The 19,055-nt window shown below is 34.3% G+C and overlaps 2 protein-coding genes and 1 long non-coding RNA gene across 8 annotated transcripts in view; all 3 read right to left on the reverse strand.

Moving 5' to 3' along the window:
* The window catches only part of LOC100176799 (lysosomal alpha-mannosidase), an 18,299-nt gene extending 17,939 nt beyond the window's left edge, over window positions 1–360 (reverse strand). For all 3 annotated transcript variants that reach the window (XR_001974773.2, XM_026834785.1, XM_009860511.3), the window contains exon 1: window positions 259–360. Coding sequence is in view for 1 of the 3 variants with exons in the window: in XM_009860511.3 (XP_009858813.1) it covers window positions 259–330 (72 nt within the window). In the remaining 2 variants the exon portion in view is untranslated. The remainder of the gene's footprint in view (window positions 1–258) is intronic.
* A 1,884-nt stretch (window positions 361–2,244) lies between these two features.
* LOC100187066 lies at window positions 2,245–3,359 on the reverse strand. The gene is made up of 3 exons (XR_182074.3): window positions 3,123–3,359; window positions 2,866–2,907; window positions 2,245–2,357 (listed from the first exon to the last, which is right to left on the reverse strand). It is a non-coding gene; the product is annotated as an uncharacterized LOC100187066 (long non-coding RNA).
* A 1,801-nt stretch (window positions 3,360–5,160) lies between these two features.
* LOC101242817 overlaps window positions 5,161–19,055 on the reverse strand; it is a 23,849-nt gene continuing 9,954 nt past the window's right edge. For 3 of the 4 annotated variants that reach the window (XM_018812308.2, XM_018812307.2, XM_004226091.4), the window contains exons 8-25: window positions 18,320–18,380; window positions 18,187–18,225; window positions 17,506–17,639; window positions 16,729–16,894; window positions 15,511–15,772; window positions 15,030–15,166; window positions 14,444–14,500; window positions 13,087–13,273; window positions 12,381–12,460; window positions 11,721–11,886; window positions 10,835–10,990; window positions 9,860–10,054; window positions 9,169–9,277; window positions 8,626–8,752; window positions 8,116–8,220; window positions 7,231–7,312; window positions 6,096–6,171; window positions 5,161–5,336 (exon numbers count right to left, since the gene is read on the reverse strand). In XM_018812308.2, coding sequence (XP_018667853.1) covers window positions 5,312–5,336; window positions 6,096–6,171; window positions 7,231–7,312; window positions 8,116–8,220; window positions 8,626–8,752; window positions 9,169–9,277; window positions 9,860–10,054; window positions 10,835–10,990; window positions 11,721–11,886; window positions 12,381–12,460; window positions 13,087–13,273; window positions 14,444–14,500; window positions 15,030–15,166; window positions 15,511–15,772; window positions 16,729–16,894; window positions 17,506–17,639; window positions 18,187–18,225; window positions 18,320–18,380 — 2,164 coding nt within the window. In that variant the 3' untranslated portion in view covers window positions 5,161–5,311. Of the gene's footprint in view, window positions 5,337–6,095; window positions 6,193–7,230; window positions 7,313–8,115; window positions 8,221–8,625; window positions 8,753–9,168; window positions 9,278–9,859; window positions 10,055–10,834; window positions 10,991–11,720; window positions 11,887–12,380; window positions 12,461–13,086; window positions 13,274–14,443; window positions 14,501–15,029; window positions 15,167–15,510; window positions 15,773–16,728; window positions 16,895–17,505; window positions 17,640–18,186; window positions 18,226–18,319; window positions 18,381–19,055 lie in introns of those variants that run through there. The other variant, XM_018812309.2, reaches the window with a different exon arrangement.

The raw sequence follows: 19,055 nt of genomic DNA on the forward strand, positions 1-19,055 counted from the left end.
CTGATAATTTGGACAAGCCAGCTAGGTGACCACTGGGTTGGTAGCAATTAGTCGTTAATGTGTCTTGCCAAAGGTACACATACTCTCACAATGGTAGCAGCGACGAGCCTTGAACCCATTACCTAATGGTTACAGGCAGGCGCGCTAACCACTACGCCACGGCGCCGGAGTAATAAACAACCAGGTTAATTATGCAACTTGTCAACTATATATATTCGTCTACAACTCTCCACTACGTGACTACATAGTATAACTTACATGATATCCACAGCTTACATCAGCAGATGCAGTACAACAGGAAGCTAGTATAACAATAAATAAACCCAACATTGGTTCAACTGTCAATTAACTTCTACAACTAAAAAAAGCAAAATTTTGATATAAGTAAGGGCATTAAAACTCAACTGCTTACATGGCATTGAAATATATATAATAGGCTCAAGGCTGCACAAATTTGTAAGAGCGTGTTGCAAAAACTCTGCTGTGTGTGTCAGTTTTACTATGCTCATTTGTGTGGCATGAACGGCGTCTGTATAGAACCGTTGTTTTCTAACTTCAACGTGAACTTCAACGTGTCATAGGCTTTACATACAATGCACATGTACGTAAAGCCTGTGAGTGAAAGCTATCTATACTATAATTACAAAAAAAACTTTTAAACAATTTATGGGTCCTACTACAACGCGCCCGACGGGCCCAGTAAGGTCCAGCGGGGCACGGTGGAAAAATATATACTAGATAACGCCCGGTTGGACCCCAGATCTAAAAAAGAGCAACGTTTATTTTCAGTTGATTAATGGACAAACTTGTTTACCAAATATATGTCTCAACTTTATTTCATTTCAAACTAATATCTATTCAGATTAAAATTGTCTACAAAATAACCCCGAAGTTGTGTTTCTTTTTCGCCGATTTCTTGATTAAACATTTGGAATTGAACAAGTTAAATAATTAGCACAACAAGCGTGTTAGTAAAGGTATTTGTATTTCAATAAGACTTCACAAATATATTAACTTATCTCTTGACCAGTCGTCTCTTCTGATTTACAGGTTTACAGTAAATGTATAAACAAAAAAAGCAGAGCTCTAACAAAAAACTTACTTCACAATTGAATCGGGTGCGTCACGCGAGTGTAAATAAATTACTTGTTAATTTATTATTTGCGTTATTATTTTCTGAATACATTATTTTCGAACCCTTCCGTCGCCCAACTTAAATCACATCATAATATATAGTGGGGTGGGGGAAGATGGGACACCTTTAGCACATAATACCTAATAATCCTGATCGTGTTTTAAACAATTAACACCGGTTTAAGGGAGTTGTGAAGGCATAGTTTTATAATTCTTTGAATTGTTTTTGTTTACTACCAAATTGGACGGGAAACTAGAATAAACAAGTGTCCCATCTTCCCCCGCCCTACTATATAGGGGGTGGGGTAAGATGGAACTTGTTTTTATTCTCGTTTCTTGTCCCATTTTGTAATAAATATTTACGGAACTATACAAACGTAGCTTCGGTGTCGTGATATATTCGTTCCGATTAATATATTTGTACCGGGCGCTTCTGCGCATGCGCCGAGACGGAACTAGTGAAAAATCCTCTGGTACATAGCAGAATAGGCCGGTAGAAAGTGCTTATTGTTAAAACACTATTAGCAAATATGGGATTTAGGTGATAAAGGGATTCCATCTTACCCCATATTACTAGTATAGCCTATGTTTTTTTTTTTAATTTCAAAACCAAAACCACAGAACTAGTGAGAAATTAAAGATTGATTTGATCGCAAACGTCATTTAAAATATGTTTTAACCTTGATCACAACAAATACAATGCTGTAACTGAACGGATCAATACATTTTAATCTTTTAGGTTACATAATTATAACAATTATAATGCATAAAAACCTTGTGGCAGACAAAGTCGCACAATAGGTAAATATTATTAATTACAACTAAGGATTCGGTACACTATAATTCCGTTTTGATTGACCAAATATATTTTAATTACATAACAATGTACCAAGACACTCCACAACAAAAGCATTTCTTTTTTTTAATAAGCATTTCATCACGTGTGGTTATCGTTACGTCTTTAAAGACGTGCTGGTGTAAAATTTGTCTGCATATTAAGTTGATTATGATCATAATTATGTGTTTAATATTCCAAATGTTGTCGAATGCGTGTTTACATTTCATCACTAAAATGTTGAATATTTTTTTTTTAAATTATAAACAAACACATAATGCCATGGTTGAATTTATTTCTGATTGATATTAAATCGTGAATGTGAGTGACATTTATCAATAATTCAACCAGAGGTGGCCATCTTCTGCTTATTGAATGTTCTCTTCAGCTGAAAACAATGGAAATATTGGTAAAACAATCATACGTCGTAAAAAATATAATTCAGTGAAAGTAGCCTATATGCTCTGTAATGGTTTGAAATTTCGAAATAGTTCATATTCTACATATTTTATTCTATGTATCGTTCGGCGCCGTAGTACAGTTGGTTAGCGCGCCTGTCTTTAACCCAGCAGAGGTAATGGGTTCAAGGTTAGTCACTGTTACCACTACGGGCGTATGTGTCCTTGGGCAAGACACTTAAAGGCAATTGGTCGAACCCAGTGGTCACTAATGGCCTGTCCAAAATAACAACCAATTCTTTAAAAAATCCCCCCAAAATAATTACCTATAAAGCAATATACATGGTAACTCGTAGGATGACACGAGGTGTATAAACAGAACACCCATGTTATAAAGACCGTTGTTTTTCGGCAACGCGAGAACAAGTAAGTTACATTTGTTCATTGATATATTTAAATATTTTCCTTCTTTGTTATTTCAAAATAGTTTATATTTACCATCAAAGGAAAAAGCGTCGTAATGATCTTCGATATCTTTGACTGAAAAGTAAAACTTGTTTTTATTTATTAATTGAAGCAGCTTATTTTACTGCGATTTTATTCTATGTATTATTACTTATTTCCCTCTGTTTGCTGTTTCTAAGTAATTCACAATTAACGAAATTGCTTCAACGTAGCGACCATCATTGCCCCACCACAGATAAATAGCCTAAATGTTATTTGCTGTTTTATTTTTTTTTTGTTTATTTACTTACGATTTTGCTTCTGGCTGTTTGTGTTCCAGCGACGACGACGACGATGATGACGATGACGACGACGACGACCCCACAAACCGTTGGTTGTATCTGTGAGGACAAGAAGTCCGACAAGAAGCAAGATTAGAAGTACTGACTTATTCATCTGTAAAACAAACAAATAAAGCATAAAACATAACTACGTAACTTACATTAATCTACTTGCAATTTCAATTGCAAGTAATATCAGAGTAGTTGCCAAACTCTGATGCTGCTTAAAATATACAAGGCCTTTATATTTGTTTTAACGTGCGAACTATTCTGATATTGCTTCCTTTATGCAAGACAATACACAATCCATTAATCTTTCCAATAACTGTTAACTTTAAGTGTAGGAAAATATAAATAAAGTAGCTAATAATTTCCTAATGCTATTGTTGTTCTCTGGGAATGCAAAGCAGAACTCAAGAACAATACTTCGGCTTCACCATAAAGCCCCGTTCCCATTAGTTGTGCTTTGACAAGTATGTGTTCCATGTAAGTTGCCATCAGCAAACCGGATAAGAAAGATTCCATATTCCATTGTTGTATCATGGGAATCATAATAAACGCTGAATAGTTGCAAAACGGCTGACCAACACAATAGGTTTAGAATCTAACCAAACTCATTCTTTCGGATCGTTCTGAAAATTGTTATTTCCAATTACTGGAAATGTGTCATCTCCGCGAATATTATACTGGCGTTTACAAAGATGTGGTGAGATTTTCTGGTGGGAAATACAGTATAGAGATTTTGCAGTTTGCATGAGCACAAACTTTATGAAAATAATCTTGCAGCATCGATGTCATTCCTGCAGATTGCAGATACACGTCAATAGGAATTAACATTCAAAACCACCTACAATCAAATATATACAACAGATAGCAAACTCGACTTTGCGAGGGTTGTAAATTATTAAACCGTTAACATGCTTTAGAAATGAATGATTTACAATTATTCTTTTATTCACACTAAGTTGTTTACAAGTTATACAGTTGGTATAGTAGGGTGGGGGAAGATGGGACACTTTTTGCGCATGATATCCGAATATCCTGATTGTGTTTTAAACAATTAACAACGGTCTATGGGAGTCTTGAGCAGTTCTACAATTCTTTGAATGTTTTTTGATTACTATCACACGAAACGAGAAAATAGAGTTAAAATGTCTCCCAACTTCCCCCACCCTACTATATAAATAATTGTAGCGTATAGCCTATTTGTCCTCGCATGGGCAACAACGACAATCGTTATAAAATCATTTTTGTTTCAAACACCTCGTGTCCACTTAGCAGTTCCCACATGTAGCTCAGGGTGATTATTTCAATATACAAAGTATGGCTTGTTCTAGGCTCTCCAATTAATTACACAATGAACCAAATATTTATTAAATTAAGTAGGAATTCCTAATGTGCTTTCGAAATGCATATGCTTTACACGCCAAGTTTCAATGATAGCACGCGCCCACGCTAAAATAGCCATTTAGGACGCGCGAGATCTCGTCAGGAACTGCCATATTGTGGGTTAAAATATAATATCCCATATTTCCTGGTCTTGTTTTAACAAGTAACAACGCTCTTTGGTGAGGATACGGTTATATATTTATGTAAATATTCTTTGTTTACAATTAAATAGAACAAGAACAGTAAATGAAAATACATGTCTCATGTTCTGTCCCACGATACTATACATCGGCGTATTTATAATGGTATAGTATTGTGGGGTAAGAAGGGACACCTTTAACACCTAATATCCTTATTGTGTTTTAAACAATTAACAACGGTTAATGGGAGTCGTCAGAATACGGTTTAATAATTTTTTAAATGTTCTTTGTTTGCTAGCAAATTAAACGAGAAAATAGATTTAAATGGTGTCCCATCTCCCCCCACCCTACTATATATAACTATGGTTTAAATAAAAGCCAATATTTAATGTCTTTAATATCCTTATTTAACCAACGTCTCACTTTTAAATATAAGCTTTGAAATGCTATACATTACGATTCTGTTTATAACACATCAGTAACATAACGAAAAGAATTTATTTCACAGAACATGATAAAGAACATAGTAGTTAAGAAATGAGGTGCATGATAAAAGGAACTTATGTTGTTTTAAAATAAAAATAAATAAATTGTCTGTATTTGTTTGTGTCCAACATCTTGATAACTTGTTCATGGAATAGAAGGCATCTTCTTACTGAATCAATAAACGTTACTTATTAGTTTATCAGAACTTGCCAGCAGGCGAGATTCGTATGAAATAAGGGAGCCCAAGCAAGCATAAACAAGTTCCGTTAATTAAATGTAACTTACTTTATCCTCACGTGGCCGAAAAAACACTCATTATAACATAGTTGTTTCTAGACCTCATGCCAGCTAACAGGTTACCAATTTGGACTTTTTATTTATTGCTGATAATTTAACCAACCCATTAGTGACCACTGGGTTGAAAAAATCACGGGTAAGTGCCTTGCCCAAAGGCACTCACAAAGATGGCAGCGACAAGTCTTGAACCCATTACTTCTGGGTTAGAGACAGGCCGCTAACCACTTTGCCACGGCGCCTATATATTAGGCGCTGTCGTTTTCCTGCCACATGAGGATTTTTGAAGGTCAACTGTTTACCCTGTATGTTGCCACTGAACCAATCATCAGACAAAGCTGTATAGTTGTAACTTCTAGGGTCCAGCGCTGTGGATCAGTGGTTCAGGCGCTTGCATCATAACTAAAGTTTCCCAGTTTGATGCTGGACAGCAATTGCAACACTAATCGGCGTATGTGTCCTCAAACATGACACTTAACAGCAATTGCTTTAACCCAGCAATTACTAATGGGTTGTTCATATTATAAGCCATTCCAAAGCAAATTCTTCCATGTTTTGGGGTAATGGGCCAAATCCCCCCTAAATCCCAGGTCCTTGACAAGGACCTCACCCACAAAGAATAGTTGTTACTTACCGAATGATATCATGAAGCACAGACAGCACGGAACTTGCAATATTTTCAGTTGTTTGGTTTTGTGTGCGGTGTCGGCCTGTATGTTTGGTTCAATAAACTACTAATATTAGTGTTTCAATAGCTCTTAATGTTAAAAACATAACATTAATTCTTACATAATCATAGTCCCCCCACCAAAAAAATACATGCACTCATAAGGTGGCTGTACACAGTATCCGACATGCGAATTCGCTTGCGAAATCGTATGCAAATCCATTACCGAGTTCCGCATGCGGCAGCGAAATCTGGACAAAACAGACAAAACGGACGAATTCCGGATACTGTGAACAGCCACATATAGTGTACTAGACTCCTAGTTTTATACAAACAAATAAAAAATATGGTTTAAAGGTAAAAAGTATAAAAATATATTCATTCTATTTAAAAACAGGCTCAGGAATGCTGTGAAACTTACACTAATTAACAAATTTATATACAAATTTTGTGAACGAATCTATAGGATAAAAGTGTGCTGTCACCTTGAAACATTTGAGAAAAATTTACCTAATTTTTATATAAAAACAGTTTGCTGCAAAACACTTGAGACTTTAACATGGCTTAATGTCTTTTAAAAATATGGCACGTATACAGTAGGATGGGGGAAGATGGGACACTTTTTAACTCTACTTTCTCGTCCTATTTAGTAGTAAACAAGCACATTTAAAGAAATATAAAACTATGTCGTCATGACTCTCATAGACCAATGTTAATTATTTAAAACTCGATCAGGGTATTTGGATATTATGTGCTAAAGGTGTCCCATCTTCCCCCACCCGACTATATATTAGGTTTAGTTCCAGTGCACCAACAAATCAGAATTATATAAAATTTAGGTGCTACGGGTATAATGTAACAATAATAACTTTATTTGTCTCTTCGAGTACGGTAGCAAAGATTTAGAAATAGTTTAAACAAAAAGACAGAATATAGCGACAAAACAACAGTTGTTAAACACGCTTACAGTTAAAAACATATTTACATTTAATTGGAAGAAAATAAGCGTGGTCGCTACACCTTGCAGACAAACGAGCCATTTATGTTTAATTATTATCAAGTTAAACTTCTAATAAAAACAAAAGTGTGCGTAAAAACTAACCTGGTGTAGCATGTTCCTGGTAGTCAGTGTTAGTAAGCATCCATTGTAGAACTGTTAACCCATCCACGTTAATCATTACCTCCTGTCAATAAATTCTGTGTTGATGAATGAATGAAGTTTTTAAATCTAAGCGTGTTTTAACAACCGTTGTTTTGTCACAATATCCTGTATTTTCGTTTAAAATATTTCTGCTGTAATTAAAAAAATTGACCTTTGTCGTGGTCAGAAAACAACAGTTGTTATAACACGGGTTTACCACCTTGTGCCAGCTAATGAGTTACCATATATGCTATTAATGAGTTATTTGTGGTAACCAATGTACCACAGCACTGTACAATACATGATGCCTGAAATTGTAGCAAAGTAGAGAGAATACTCAGACCAGAGCATGAGTTTACTAACTGTTAAGTGTCTTGCCCAAGACACAAACACTCCAATTGTATCTTTTAGTTATTATGATGCATGTTATCACTGTAAATTGAACCCACTAAAATTTCAAGTTCCAAATGCCTTAATCTCAGTAAAACCACTATTATTTTTTTCTTGTATGCGACAACAAAACTTTGAGGCTCCCTGCTACTAATTTGGGCATATGTGTCCTTGGGCAAGACACTTAACAGCAATTACTCCAACCCAGTGGTCACTAACGGGTTGTCCAAATTATCAGCCACACGTAGAAAAAAAATCCCCCAAAAATCGTCCACAAAGTAACATACTTGGTAATTCATAAGATGGCTCGAGGTGTATGAACAGAACACCCAGGTTATGACCACTGTCGTTTTCCGGCCACGCGAGGATAAAGCGAGTTACATACAACTTAAATAATTGCTACAAACGCTTCATTATTAATAATACACTTTGCAAAAACACTAAACATATCTTTACGTTAGGTTGCTTCATCATAAATTTCTTCTGTATATTCAACGCTGGTATCATCCATGTTCGTAATGTTTCAACCAAGCGATTCTCACTGTCATTATACGCCTTCATCTGTAAAGGGTAAATTTGTATTTTAATGTTACAAACAAAAATTGTCCGGCGCCGTGGCATAATGGTTAGTGCGCCTGCCTGTAACCCAGAGGTAATGGTTCAAGGCTTGCGCTTCTGCCATTGTTGGCGTATGTGTCTAAATTGTCAGCCATACAAATAAAAAACAAGAACAATTTTTAAAAAGGAAAATATTCACCAACAAAGTTACATATATGGTAACTCTTACACAAGGTGTATGAAACAAAACACTTGTGTTATAACGACTGTGGTTCTTTGCCACAGGAGGATAAATAATTTACATTCAATATAACCTGGGTGTTCTGTTCCATACACCTCGTGCCTTCACTTAGGAGTTACCATGTATGTTACCTTGTGGTCGAACTTTTAAAATAAACAACGTCAAACCTTATCTTTATTTTCAGAAAGATCTGCCAAAGCTCCAGTATTATGTGTCAACACAATTCGCAATGGAAGATCACGTTTCAGTTTTTCTTGAATTTCAGTAAGAAATATTGACAGTTCAACCAAATGCCTGCGGAGGGACATGTTTTATCAAAGTATAAAATTTTATATACCAGAAAAAAATTGCACGACAAAGGCTTTATTATAACACATCATAATTCACCACCATATTCTTAAAGTAGAAATCTCATAGGATATAATGAAAATATTTGTCAGTCCAAAATTACAACTGCAAGCTATAAGCGGTTTTAACAACTGTTGTTTTGTCGCTATATCCTGTCTTTTCGTTTAACATATTTTTAAATCTTCGCTACCGTAATCAAAAAGACAAATTAAGTTATTATTATTACTATATATATTAATTTTAAAACCAGAAATTTCAATACTTTTCAGTTTTCCACTTTAAATTCACTGCTTTGAATTTTTGGGGCTATAAATTTTAATTAAAAAATCCGAAAAGCGAATAAATTATATTATTATTATAACCTGTATAATGCAAGCGACATTTCCACAAGACCCATAGTGTGGGGGATAAGAACTAAGTGAGGAAATTGATCTATTTTCGGGTAAGTGTAAATTCCTCTGTTTTCCATGTCTGCAATGAAGAAAAACTATGACAGTTACTTTTGTACAACATTCGTGTTATAATGTCTGTCGTTTACCGGCCACGCGAGGGTATAGTTTCATTCATATGTACCCTTGTGGGGTGGGACAATTGTAAGTAATAGTGTAGCTTTTTATACTTTTTTTACAGTTTTTTCGGAGTTTTATTGTATAATTTGGCCGTGCTTGTTTGTATAGACACTAAACAGCAAGTTAAAAGCTGTATTAAGAGGCAAAACACATTTAAAATATCAGTTTCTTTTCTAATATAACAATTGGTTGGACTTGAATTTTGTCGGTTATATTTTCACAACGCCAGATCCTTATGTCAAATTAAATTTAAAATTGGGGTAAATAGTAACCCCAGACAAACATGTTACATGACGCATATGTCCTAACATGCCAAACGTACCTCACTTTTAAAATATGTTGTACAAAAATATTTATGGTAAACTTTCATGCAGAAAATGTGTTTTGTTGTTTTATATTTTATGTCAGTCTGTTTGAATTTGAAAAATAATATGTAATAACTAATATATATATATATACATATATAGGTAGTTAAAAAACTCGCATTTATAAACTTCAAGCACGTTTGCGTTCGCCACCCCTTCGTTATTTATAATTTGTCGGACGAGCGAAAGATTTGAAATAAAATTTCGATTGAGAAGTTGATCCAGCGTGATGTGAATAGAGGAGATCACGTTCTCCTCTGTGGATGTTGTGAGGAGATGTTTCAGGATCTGTTCGAGGACTTTCACCTCCATACCTGTGAAAAGTTGAAGAGCTATAATTTGACTTTTTTATTTCAAAGTTAGAAGTTGAAAGTTTAAAGCAGTGTCTCTAAAATATGCCCGAATATGATTTGCTTGCTACTTTTTTATCAACTAGTATGCAAAAAGAGGCAACAACTAGGGATACAGCTAGGACGCTAAGGACTGTTCTTGGGTGTTTCAGAGGTGCTGTTCGCACATATTTTAGAGACACATGAATAAAACCATAATTTGCACAGTGTCCATTAAATCTTAAAGTTTAAAGGTAAAAAATTAAAAGCAGTTTGGCAGTGACTATTAAAGGTTGTAACTATCAGTTATAAATTTAAAGCAAAAAATTAATAATCAACATTTTGAAGCTTAATATTCAAAACAAAAAATGCGAGTATTATTACAATCAATTTAAGACGGCAATTTAACAACCAATTTAAGAGTAAAAGTTGGTTTGTCGCCGTGGCTCATTGGTGCTTGCATCGTAACCAAAGGATGCTCTGCAGCGATACTAATGCTGATCGGTGTATGTGTCCTTTGGCAAGACACTTAACAACAATTGCTCCAACCCAGTGGTCACTAATTTATTGTCAAAATTATAAGTCATATCAGAGCAAAATCATACACAAAAAGTAGAAAGTGTGGCAACTCGTAAACACACAAGGATAAAAATGGGTAAACCTGACCTAAACCCCAGGTCCTTGAAATAGACCCACAAAAAATGGAATAGAATGTAAAAAGTGTAAATACAGTTATAACAAAATATAGATAAATGTTATCATTACCTTTAGAATACTTGAGGGGTATTGACTGAATACAAATCAAGCTTTCATGAATGTCATGTAACTCGAGTAATTGTTGCGCAATCAGATTTAGTAATTCACAAACTGTCTTTCCTTGTACAGGTCCTATTATATCTACATGATGTACTATGAAAAACTCTGGAAGAATAAATACATATATGGGTAAAATAATAAATTTAATGTAAATTGTTTTATTCTCGCAAGGCCGGAAAACGACAGTCGTTATAACACAGATGTTCTGTTTCATACACCTCGTACCAGTTTAGTTACCATGTATGTTATTAGGTAGGTATATAATTATTTTCTGTGTTATTTTATTTTTTATATATGGCTGATAACTTGGACAACCCATTAGTGACCACTGATTTGGAGCAATTGCTGTTAAGTGTCTTGCCCAACAACACATACACCCACAATAGTAGCAGTGACAAGCCTTGAACCCATTATCTTTTGGCATCATGTCACAGTAGTTAGAGAGCTCGTTTATAAATAAAGTATACCAGGTTTTAGAATTGTTGCTATCATTGTGGGTGTGTGTCCTTGGGCAACAGTCATTACTCCAACTAAATGGTCACTAATGGGGTGAATATTAGTTTTTTTTTTATAAAATAAGCTATACAAAAATTGTTTGTACTAGGGTAGGGGAAGACCAAATACCCTACGTGTTTTAAACAATTAACAAAGATCTATGGGAGTCATGAGGATACAGTTTTATAATTCTTTAAATAGTTTTTGTTTACTACCAAATGGGACGAGAAAATAGAATGAAAAGCTGTCCCATCTTCCCCCACCCTACCATTTTTATTTTCGACGGATTCAAACAAAAATGGGCATTTTAAATGCATAACTATATACAATAATTTTTTACCTTTAATAAGTTTAACAGCCAACTTATAATCTTCCATCTGTATGCATATTTTAAGACACTTGATTGCGTTAAAACATTTTCCACTTGATGAATCTTTGCTCGGCACAGGGCATGTGGTAATATAATCCAGACTTGTAGAAACCATATACTCTATAACACCATGAGCCTGGTGAAGAATTTATAAATCAATGTGTTTCGAATTTTAAGTCTGCACATTGTACCTTAATTACTATTATTTCATAAAGATTGTTTGACTTTAAAAGCGACTCTAAAGTTGTCCAACATTTTATATAGTAGAGTGGGGGAGATGGGACACTTTTTTATTCTATTTTTTGTCCGAATTGGTAGTAAATAAAAAACATTCAAGTGATTATAAAACTGTATCCTCAAAACTCCCGTAGACCGTTGTTAATTGTTTAAAACACGATTAGGATATTTGGTTATTGTGTGCTAAAGGTGCCCCGTCTTCTCCCACCCTACTATACACAGTTTTTGTATAGCTTATTTTATAAAAAAAATACAGTCCTTCACACCAATTATTGCTATTATTTTATTTAGTGTTGATTTACTTTTTAAATAAGTTGCTTACATTGCACTTATAAGAACTTCATGTACCACAAGTGATATACCATAGGTTTTCATATTATCGAACATACTTACAAACTTAATTCCACTGTTATATACAAGCGATATAGCAATTCTTGCCAGACATCTGTTGAGTATCTGTACGTCTTTATAATCTGAGATTTAAAATAGTGTTTATATTATAACCTTTTCAATCACAATAACATATCTTGCTAAATCCTAATAAGCCAAATTGATAGCCAACAAAAAAACACTTTATAAAGTTAAATATGGGGTAGCTGTTTATGTAAAAACAAGGTGTGTGAAACAGCACCCATGTTAGTAGAACTTTGAGAAAGAATGAATCTTATGGTTTTAATGTAGAATTAGTGAAAATTTTGCCATGGTATGCTATGAATATGAGTTTGTCCTGCTATGTGTTAACCACCATATAAAGTCATTAAACAAGAATAATTTTTTACGCACATTTTTGTTTGTTCTATAAGTTTAACTTGATAATAATTAAACATAAATGGCTGGTTAGTCTGCTTATTTTCTTCCAATTAAGTGTAAATATTTTAACTGTAAGCGTGTTTTAACAACTGTTGTTTTTTCGCTATATCCTGTCTTTTCACAAAAAAAATATTTCTAAATTTTCGATACCATAATCGGAGAGACAAATAAAGTTGATGTTGTTATCCCGGTTATTGTGGCGACAATAAAGTTAGTTGGTTTTAGTTTTTTTAGTTAGTTTACAATTATTATTATGTTCTTAAATAAGATATATTTATTTATATTTCACCTTTGAAATGCATTCTTGCAGCTTTGTCGAACTTAATAAACACTGAAGCGTCAAATAATTTGTTAACGGACATTATTCCAACGAATGTAAGCAGCATGTCTTCTTCTGTTTGCTTCGAATTAATCAGAAATAAAAGTTGGACAAAGTTTTTACCAAGAGCCGTCCAATCCTCTCTGCTTGCCGCACTCTGTGTAACATAACATAACAACAAAATTTATTATTTATCTCCTTGAAAACGACAGCGAATATCGTGCTATTTAAAAAATAAGGAGAAGGGAATCAACAGAGCTATAAATAAAAAGTATGAGAGTGTCAATTAAGAAGTGTAGTTGCTGTAGCCGATAATGTATTGTGGTGAAAAATAAATGAAGAAATGACATTTAGTTACCGCCATGTCGTAATTACTGGCATATTTACATGCAAGAATAAAGTTAAGGCGCATAACGTTACACTGTAGGAGGCCGGTTGTTACTAAAATTATGCGTGTAAAGAAAAATATGCTAGAAGGACAGTTTCAATTTTAACAGCCTAATCTTTGTTGGGTATTATTTTTACAGTGTTTAGTTGGTAAGAGCACTGTAAAGTTTTAAAACTTATAAACTAGATTTAAAAGCATTGTGCTAAAAAAAGCTAACTCAATGTTGATACGCGCATAAAGCAATAACCATGCAAAATAATGCTGTTAGCTAATTACCAAACGAGGACTTTATGCGCATCGCTATTCGCATAAACATATTACCATGCAAAAAAGGTTAGTGACCACTAGGTTGGAGCCATTAACATTAAGTGTATTGTGTGAAGTAACATACACCTAGAATGGTAGCTGAAAGGTGCTTTAAACTGACAATCAAGGGTTAAAAAAAAGGACTTATTTTTTAAGCTTAAAACACGTATGTAAGCTGAAGTGTAATGACCCAACTAGTGTGTAAAGTCCGGCGCCGTGGCATAGTGGTTAGCGCGTGTGCCTGCCTGTAACCCAGAGGTCATGGGTTCAAGACTCGACGTTGCTACCATTGTGGGCGTATGTGTTCTTGGGCAAGACACTTACTGACAATTGCTCCAACCTAGTGGTCACTAATGGGTTGTCCAAATTATCAGCAATACATAAAAAAAAATTAAAAAAATCCAAAAAAAATAATTACCCACAAAGTAACATACAAGGTAACTCATAAGCTGGCACGAGGTGCTAAACCGGTGTGATAACGACTGTCGTTTCCGGCCACGCCAGGATAAAGTAAGTTTCATTCATTCATTCAATACAACATATGTTTTATAAGTTAACGAGCAGGGTTAAATAAGTGTTAAAATATTAAACAACAAAACACTTCACACAAGCATAATATATTTGAAAAAACACCTGAAACTTTGACACAAGGTTTGACTTGTCTGTTGCATCTATGCCTGGTGTCCTTCTCTGTAATAACATAAATAAAACTTATATGTTTTACATCAAAGTTATCTATACAAACAAGCAGTGCCAAAGTACATTGCATTCGACAGATTAATCAATGAGGTTCCTTATCTTTGACAATTATGAATGTAACTGTATTTTAACAAATGTTACCCAAGCTTTTACACTGATGTTATGTATCTATACAAACAAGCATCTAAAATATAGCGCATTTGCCACATTCGTCAATGAGGTTTTTTAGGATGAGACACATTTCCATTTTATTTTCACGTACCATTTGGTAGTAAACAAAGAACATTCAAAGATTTATTAAACTGCATCCTCACGACCACATAGACTGCTGTTATTTGTTTAAAACACGTTTAAGTTAATTGGATATTACGTGCTTAAGGTGTCCCATCTTCCCCCACCCTACTATATGCTAAAATTTAAATAAAAATACTTTACGTATATATATATATATTATATATAGTAATTGTTTAACTCTAGCGACCATGCTTCTATTTTCCTAAACGTAAATGTTATCACATACTTTGTGTCTTGATGTTCTGTTCATCAACAACATGGATAAGTCCGTGTTACTTCCATCAGGTTTATGTTTATTATCAACAAAGGTTTCGGAATCGATGCTTTTGGATTTGCGAAATGACTTATGTGGACCATAATTTCCTAAACAAAAATTTAATTTATGAATGAACTTGCTTTATCCTCACATGGCTGAAAAAGGACATGCGTTGTAACACTGACGTTTTGTTTCATACACCTCCTGCTAGCTTACGAGTTACCATGTATGTTACTTGGTGGGTATTTATTTTTTTTGAAAAAAATGTATACTAAATGTAACAAAAATGTTTTAAAAAAGCTTACGCGTTCCTATTATGTGCGTTATTATTTATGTCAGTCAGGGTATGTTTTTATCGAGCACATTGCGTTTATACGCATTTATTTTCTAAGCAAAAACTTGCAATTCCCCCTTTTTTAAATTCCTGGATACACCCCTGCAATCAACTGACCTCTTTTATCCCGAGCTTCAGAACTTTTTGGATCAGAATAGTTACGAGAATCAGAGTTTTTCCGTTTCGAACCTCGATTTGCACTCTGCTGACTCCGTGTGGAGGTATGTGCTACTTCATATTTATTTGAATCGATAAAAGATTTTTCAGCATTTCTGTCTTCATAGTTATGTTTATCACTTTGTTTTTCTGGAGATTTGTCCAAAAACCGGCATTTTAAATTACGTAGAAGATGTTGGCTGAGCAATGCATGCTGAGAAATCTGTTTGGAAATAATTCGATAAGAAAACAAGTGTAAATATTTGCATGGCCGGGCAATGTCATGTTGTTATAACACAGGTGTTCTGTTACATACACCTCGTGGCTGCTTACAAGTTACCACATATGCAACTAAATTATCCCAGCATGGCAGTGTATTGACAGTTGTTATAACACAGGTGTTTCATACACCTCGTGGCTGTTTACAAGTTACCACATATGCATCTTATTTATCCTCACATGGCAGTGTAGTGACAGTTGTTATAACATAGGTGTTCTGTTTCATACACCTCGTGGCTGTTTACAAGTTACCACATATGCATCTTATTTATCCTCACATGGCAGTGTAGTGACAATTGTTATAACATAGGTGTTCTGTTTCATACACCTGGTGTCAGTATAGGAATTACTGGAATTTTATTTATATATTGCATTTAACAACATGTAAGACGAGGTACAACTGGATTGGGCAATTTGGTTTAGTGTCTTGTCCAAGTCACTTCAGCCTATGTAAAAGACTAATGTTTCAATAATGGTGTGGTTTGGTTTGGATAAAAAAACAGTGGTGACCACTGGGTTATTACAATGCCCAAGTCAAACACTGTAACACTATTCACTATCTGTTCAGCGCCTTGCCACATTTGGTTAGCGTACCTGCCTCTAACCCAAAGGTAATCAATGCTTGTCGCTGCTACCATTGTGGGTGTATGTGTCATTGGGCAATACACTTAACGGCAATTGCTTGAACCCAGTGGTCACTAATTAGTTATCCAGATTATCATCCATATATTAAAAAAAAATTTCCCTAATAAATAATCACCCACAAAGTAACACACATGGTAACTAGTAAGCTGGCCAGTGTATGAAACAGAACACCGTGTTAGCGACTGTCATTTTCCAGCCACAGGAAAATAAAGCAAGTTACATTCATTCATTTATTCATAATTTAACCATAACTACCTTCTGTATAATAGGTTTAATCTTCCTAGTAAGTCCATTATCTTCATAATAATGAAACAACGCGACAATAATTCGATTTTGTAGTTTCATTTTTCTTTCAACAGCTGCAGCAATAACTTTGTCCAAGTATTCTAACTGGTTGAATTTCACCAGCATTTCACTAACTCTAAAAAAAGGATTTAAAAATGAGATGTATTCTGTTTTCAGTAATCTGTTAGCTCAAGAGTGCTAGATCAGGGCCAGATTCACAGAAAAACAGAATGAGTATCGATAACCAGTCATTTTTTATTCTTTTTTTTAATAAACAATAAACATGGCTGGCAATTTGGACCATGACTTCCCAAACTTGGCATAATGACTTTTAAAGCGCCAAGAGTAAACAAATTTTACAAACGATATGATTTATATTATTCTATTAACGGTAAAGGGTGGCAGAAAATTTAAGGAGATTAAAAGGGGCCACAAAAATGTTTAGGAAACGCTCTTCTAGCTAGACAACCCATAAGGGGACCACTAGGTCATCACAGATGTCGTTTTGCGTCTTGCACATGAATACTAAAAAAGTGGAAAATAAAAAAAAATAGTGATAAAGTATTATGTAGGTGTAGCGTCTACGCTTATTTTCTTCCAATTAAATGTAAATATGTTTTCAACTGTAAGTGTGTTTAACAACTGTTGTTTTGTCGCTATATCCTGTCTTTTCCTTTAAAACATTAATAAATCTTCGCTACCGTATTCGAAGAGCCAAATAAAAGTAATTACAATTAATATTAATACCTGTTCATCATCCCATGAAGTCTGGGATGTTGAATATTAGAATCCTTACAAACTTGAAGCAATGTATCAGCTGCCATCACCACTTTGGGGCAATTATTAAACTTTAACAACATCTCAAGAAGATCAAGGGATTCCTGTTGAGTAATAAACTTGAATGAATGTAACTTGCTTTATTCTTGCAAGGCTGAAAAATGACAGTCTTTTTTCACTGGTCCTGTGTTTCATACACCTCATGCCAGCTTACGAGTTACCATGTATGTTACTTTCTGGGTAATTATTTTTTGGACTTTTTTATGTTTGGCTGATAATTTGAACAACTCATTAGTGACCACTGGGTTGGAGCAATTGTTGTTAAGTGTCTTGCCCCAAAACACATAGGCGGATACGCCCACAATGGTAGTAGCAGCGAGCCTTGAACACATTACCACTGGGTTAGAGGCAGGCATGCCAACCATTTTGCCAAGGCGCCGGAAAAAGAGTCAAATTTGTCTATTTTGTTACAGTAAAGAAGATAAAGTTAAGAGTGTTAACAGACGAGAATTATCAGTAAAATTGTACCCATTGTGAATTCAACCCAACGTTTAACACCCACAATTTTAAGTTTTTATACTTTTTTATGCGTTGCATTTTATAGCCAGATAAAACCTACAAACAGTGTAAACAGTACAACGCAACACAAACCTTAATTTCACTTTCATCAACTTTTGAGTTTATTCTTTTCTGAAAATATAAATAACGCCCAATATTTTAATATGTGTTATATATATTACATATTAGTATGTATATATATATATATAAAACTAGAACTGCATACCACAATATTTTGATTATGATCAACAGAATTCGGTTTGTTTTCGTTCCCTGTTGTAACTTTCCTATAAAAAAAAATAAATTTAATACTATTTTTTTTAGAGTCAAGAATAATCAATCTAAAAGTAGAAAAATAAATCTAAAAAAAAGGTTTTCAGCAAATTTATTTGGCATTCTTGTCATTGTATTAGCTGGGTAAGGGTTATGAATGAACGTAACTTACTTTATTCACGCGTGGCTGGAAAATGACAGTCGTTAAAACACCAGTTTTCATTCACCTCTTGTCAGCTTACGAGTTACCATGTATGTTCCTTTGTGGGTGATTATTTTTTTGGATTTTTTTATTTTGTTTAATTAATGGCTGATAATTCGGACAAACCATTAGTGCCCACTGGGTTGGAGCAATTGCTAATAAGTGTCCTACGCACACCAAATATTATTTGCTTTTCAATAAAAAAACGTTTGTCATTAACAAACACACAATTTACAAACACACATTTTTTTAAACCTCTAAATTATTAATATTGAATGAATGAATGAATGTAACTTACTTTATCCTCGCGTGGCCGAGAAACGACAGTCGGTATAACACGGGTGTGCACCTCGTGCCAGATTACGAGTTACCAAGTATGTTACTTTGTGGGTGATTATTTTTTGGGGATTTTTTTTTTCATTTTTATGTATGGCTGATAATTTGTACAACCCATTAGTGACCACTGGGTTGGAGCAATTGCCGTTAA

This window comes from Ciona intestinalis, chromosome 6, assembly GCF_000224145.3.
Source record: "Ciona intestinalis chromosome 6, KH, whole genome shotgun sequence".
NCBI classification, from domain to species: domain Eukaryota; kingdom Metazoa; phylum Chordata; class Ascidiacea; order Phlebobranchia; family Cionidae; genus Ciona; species Ciona intestinalis.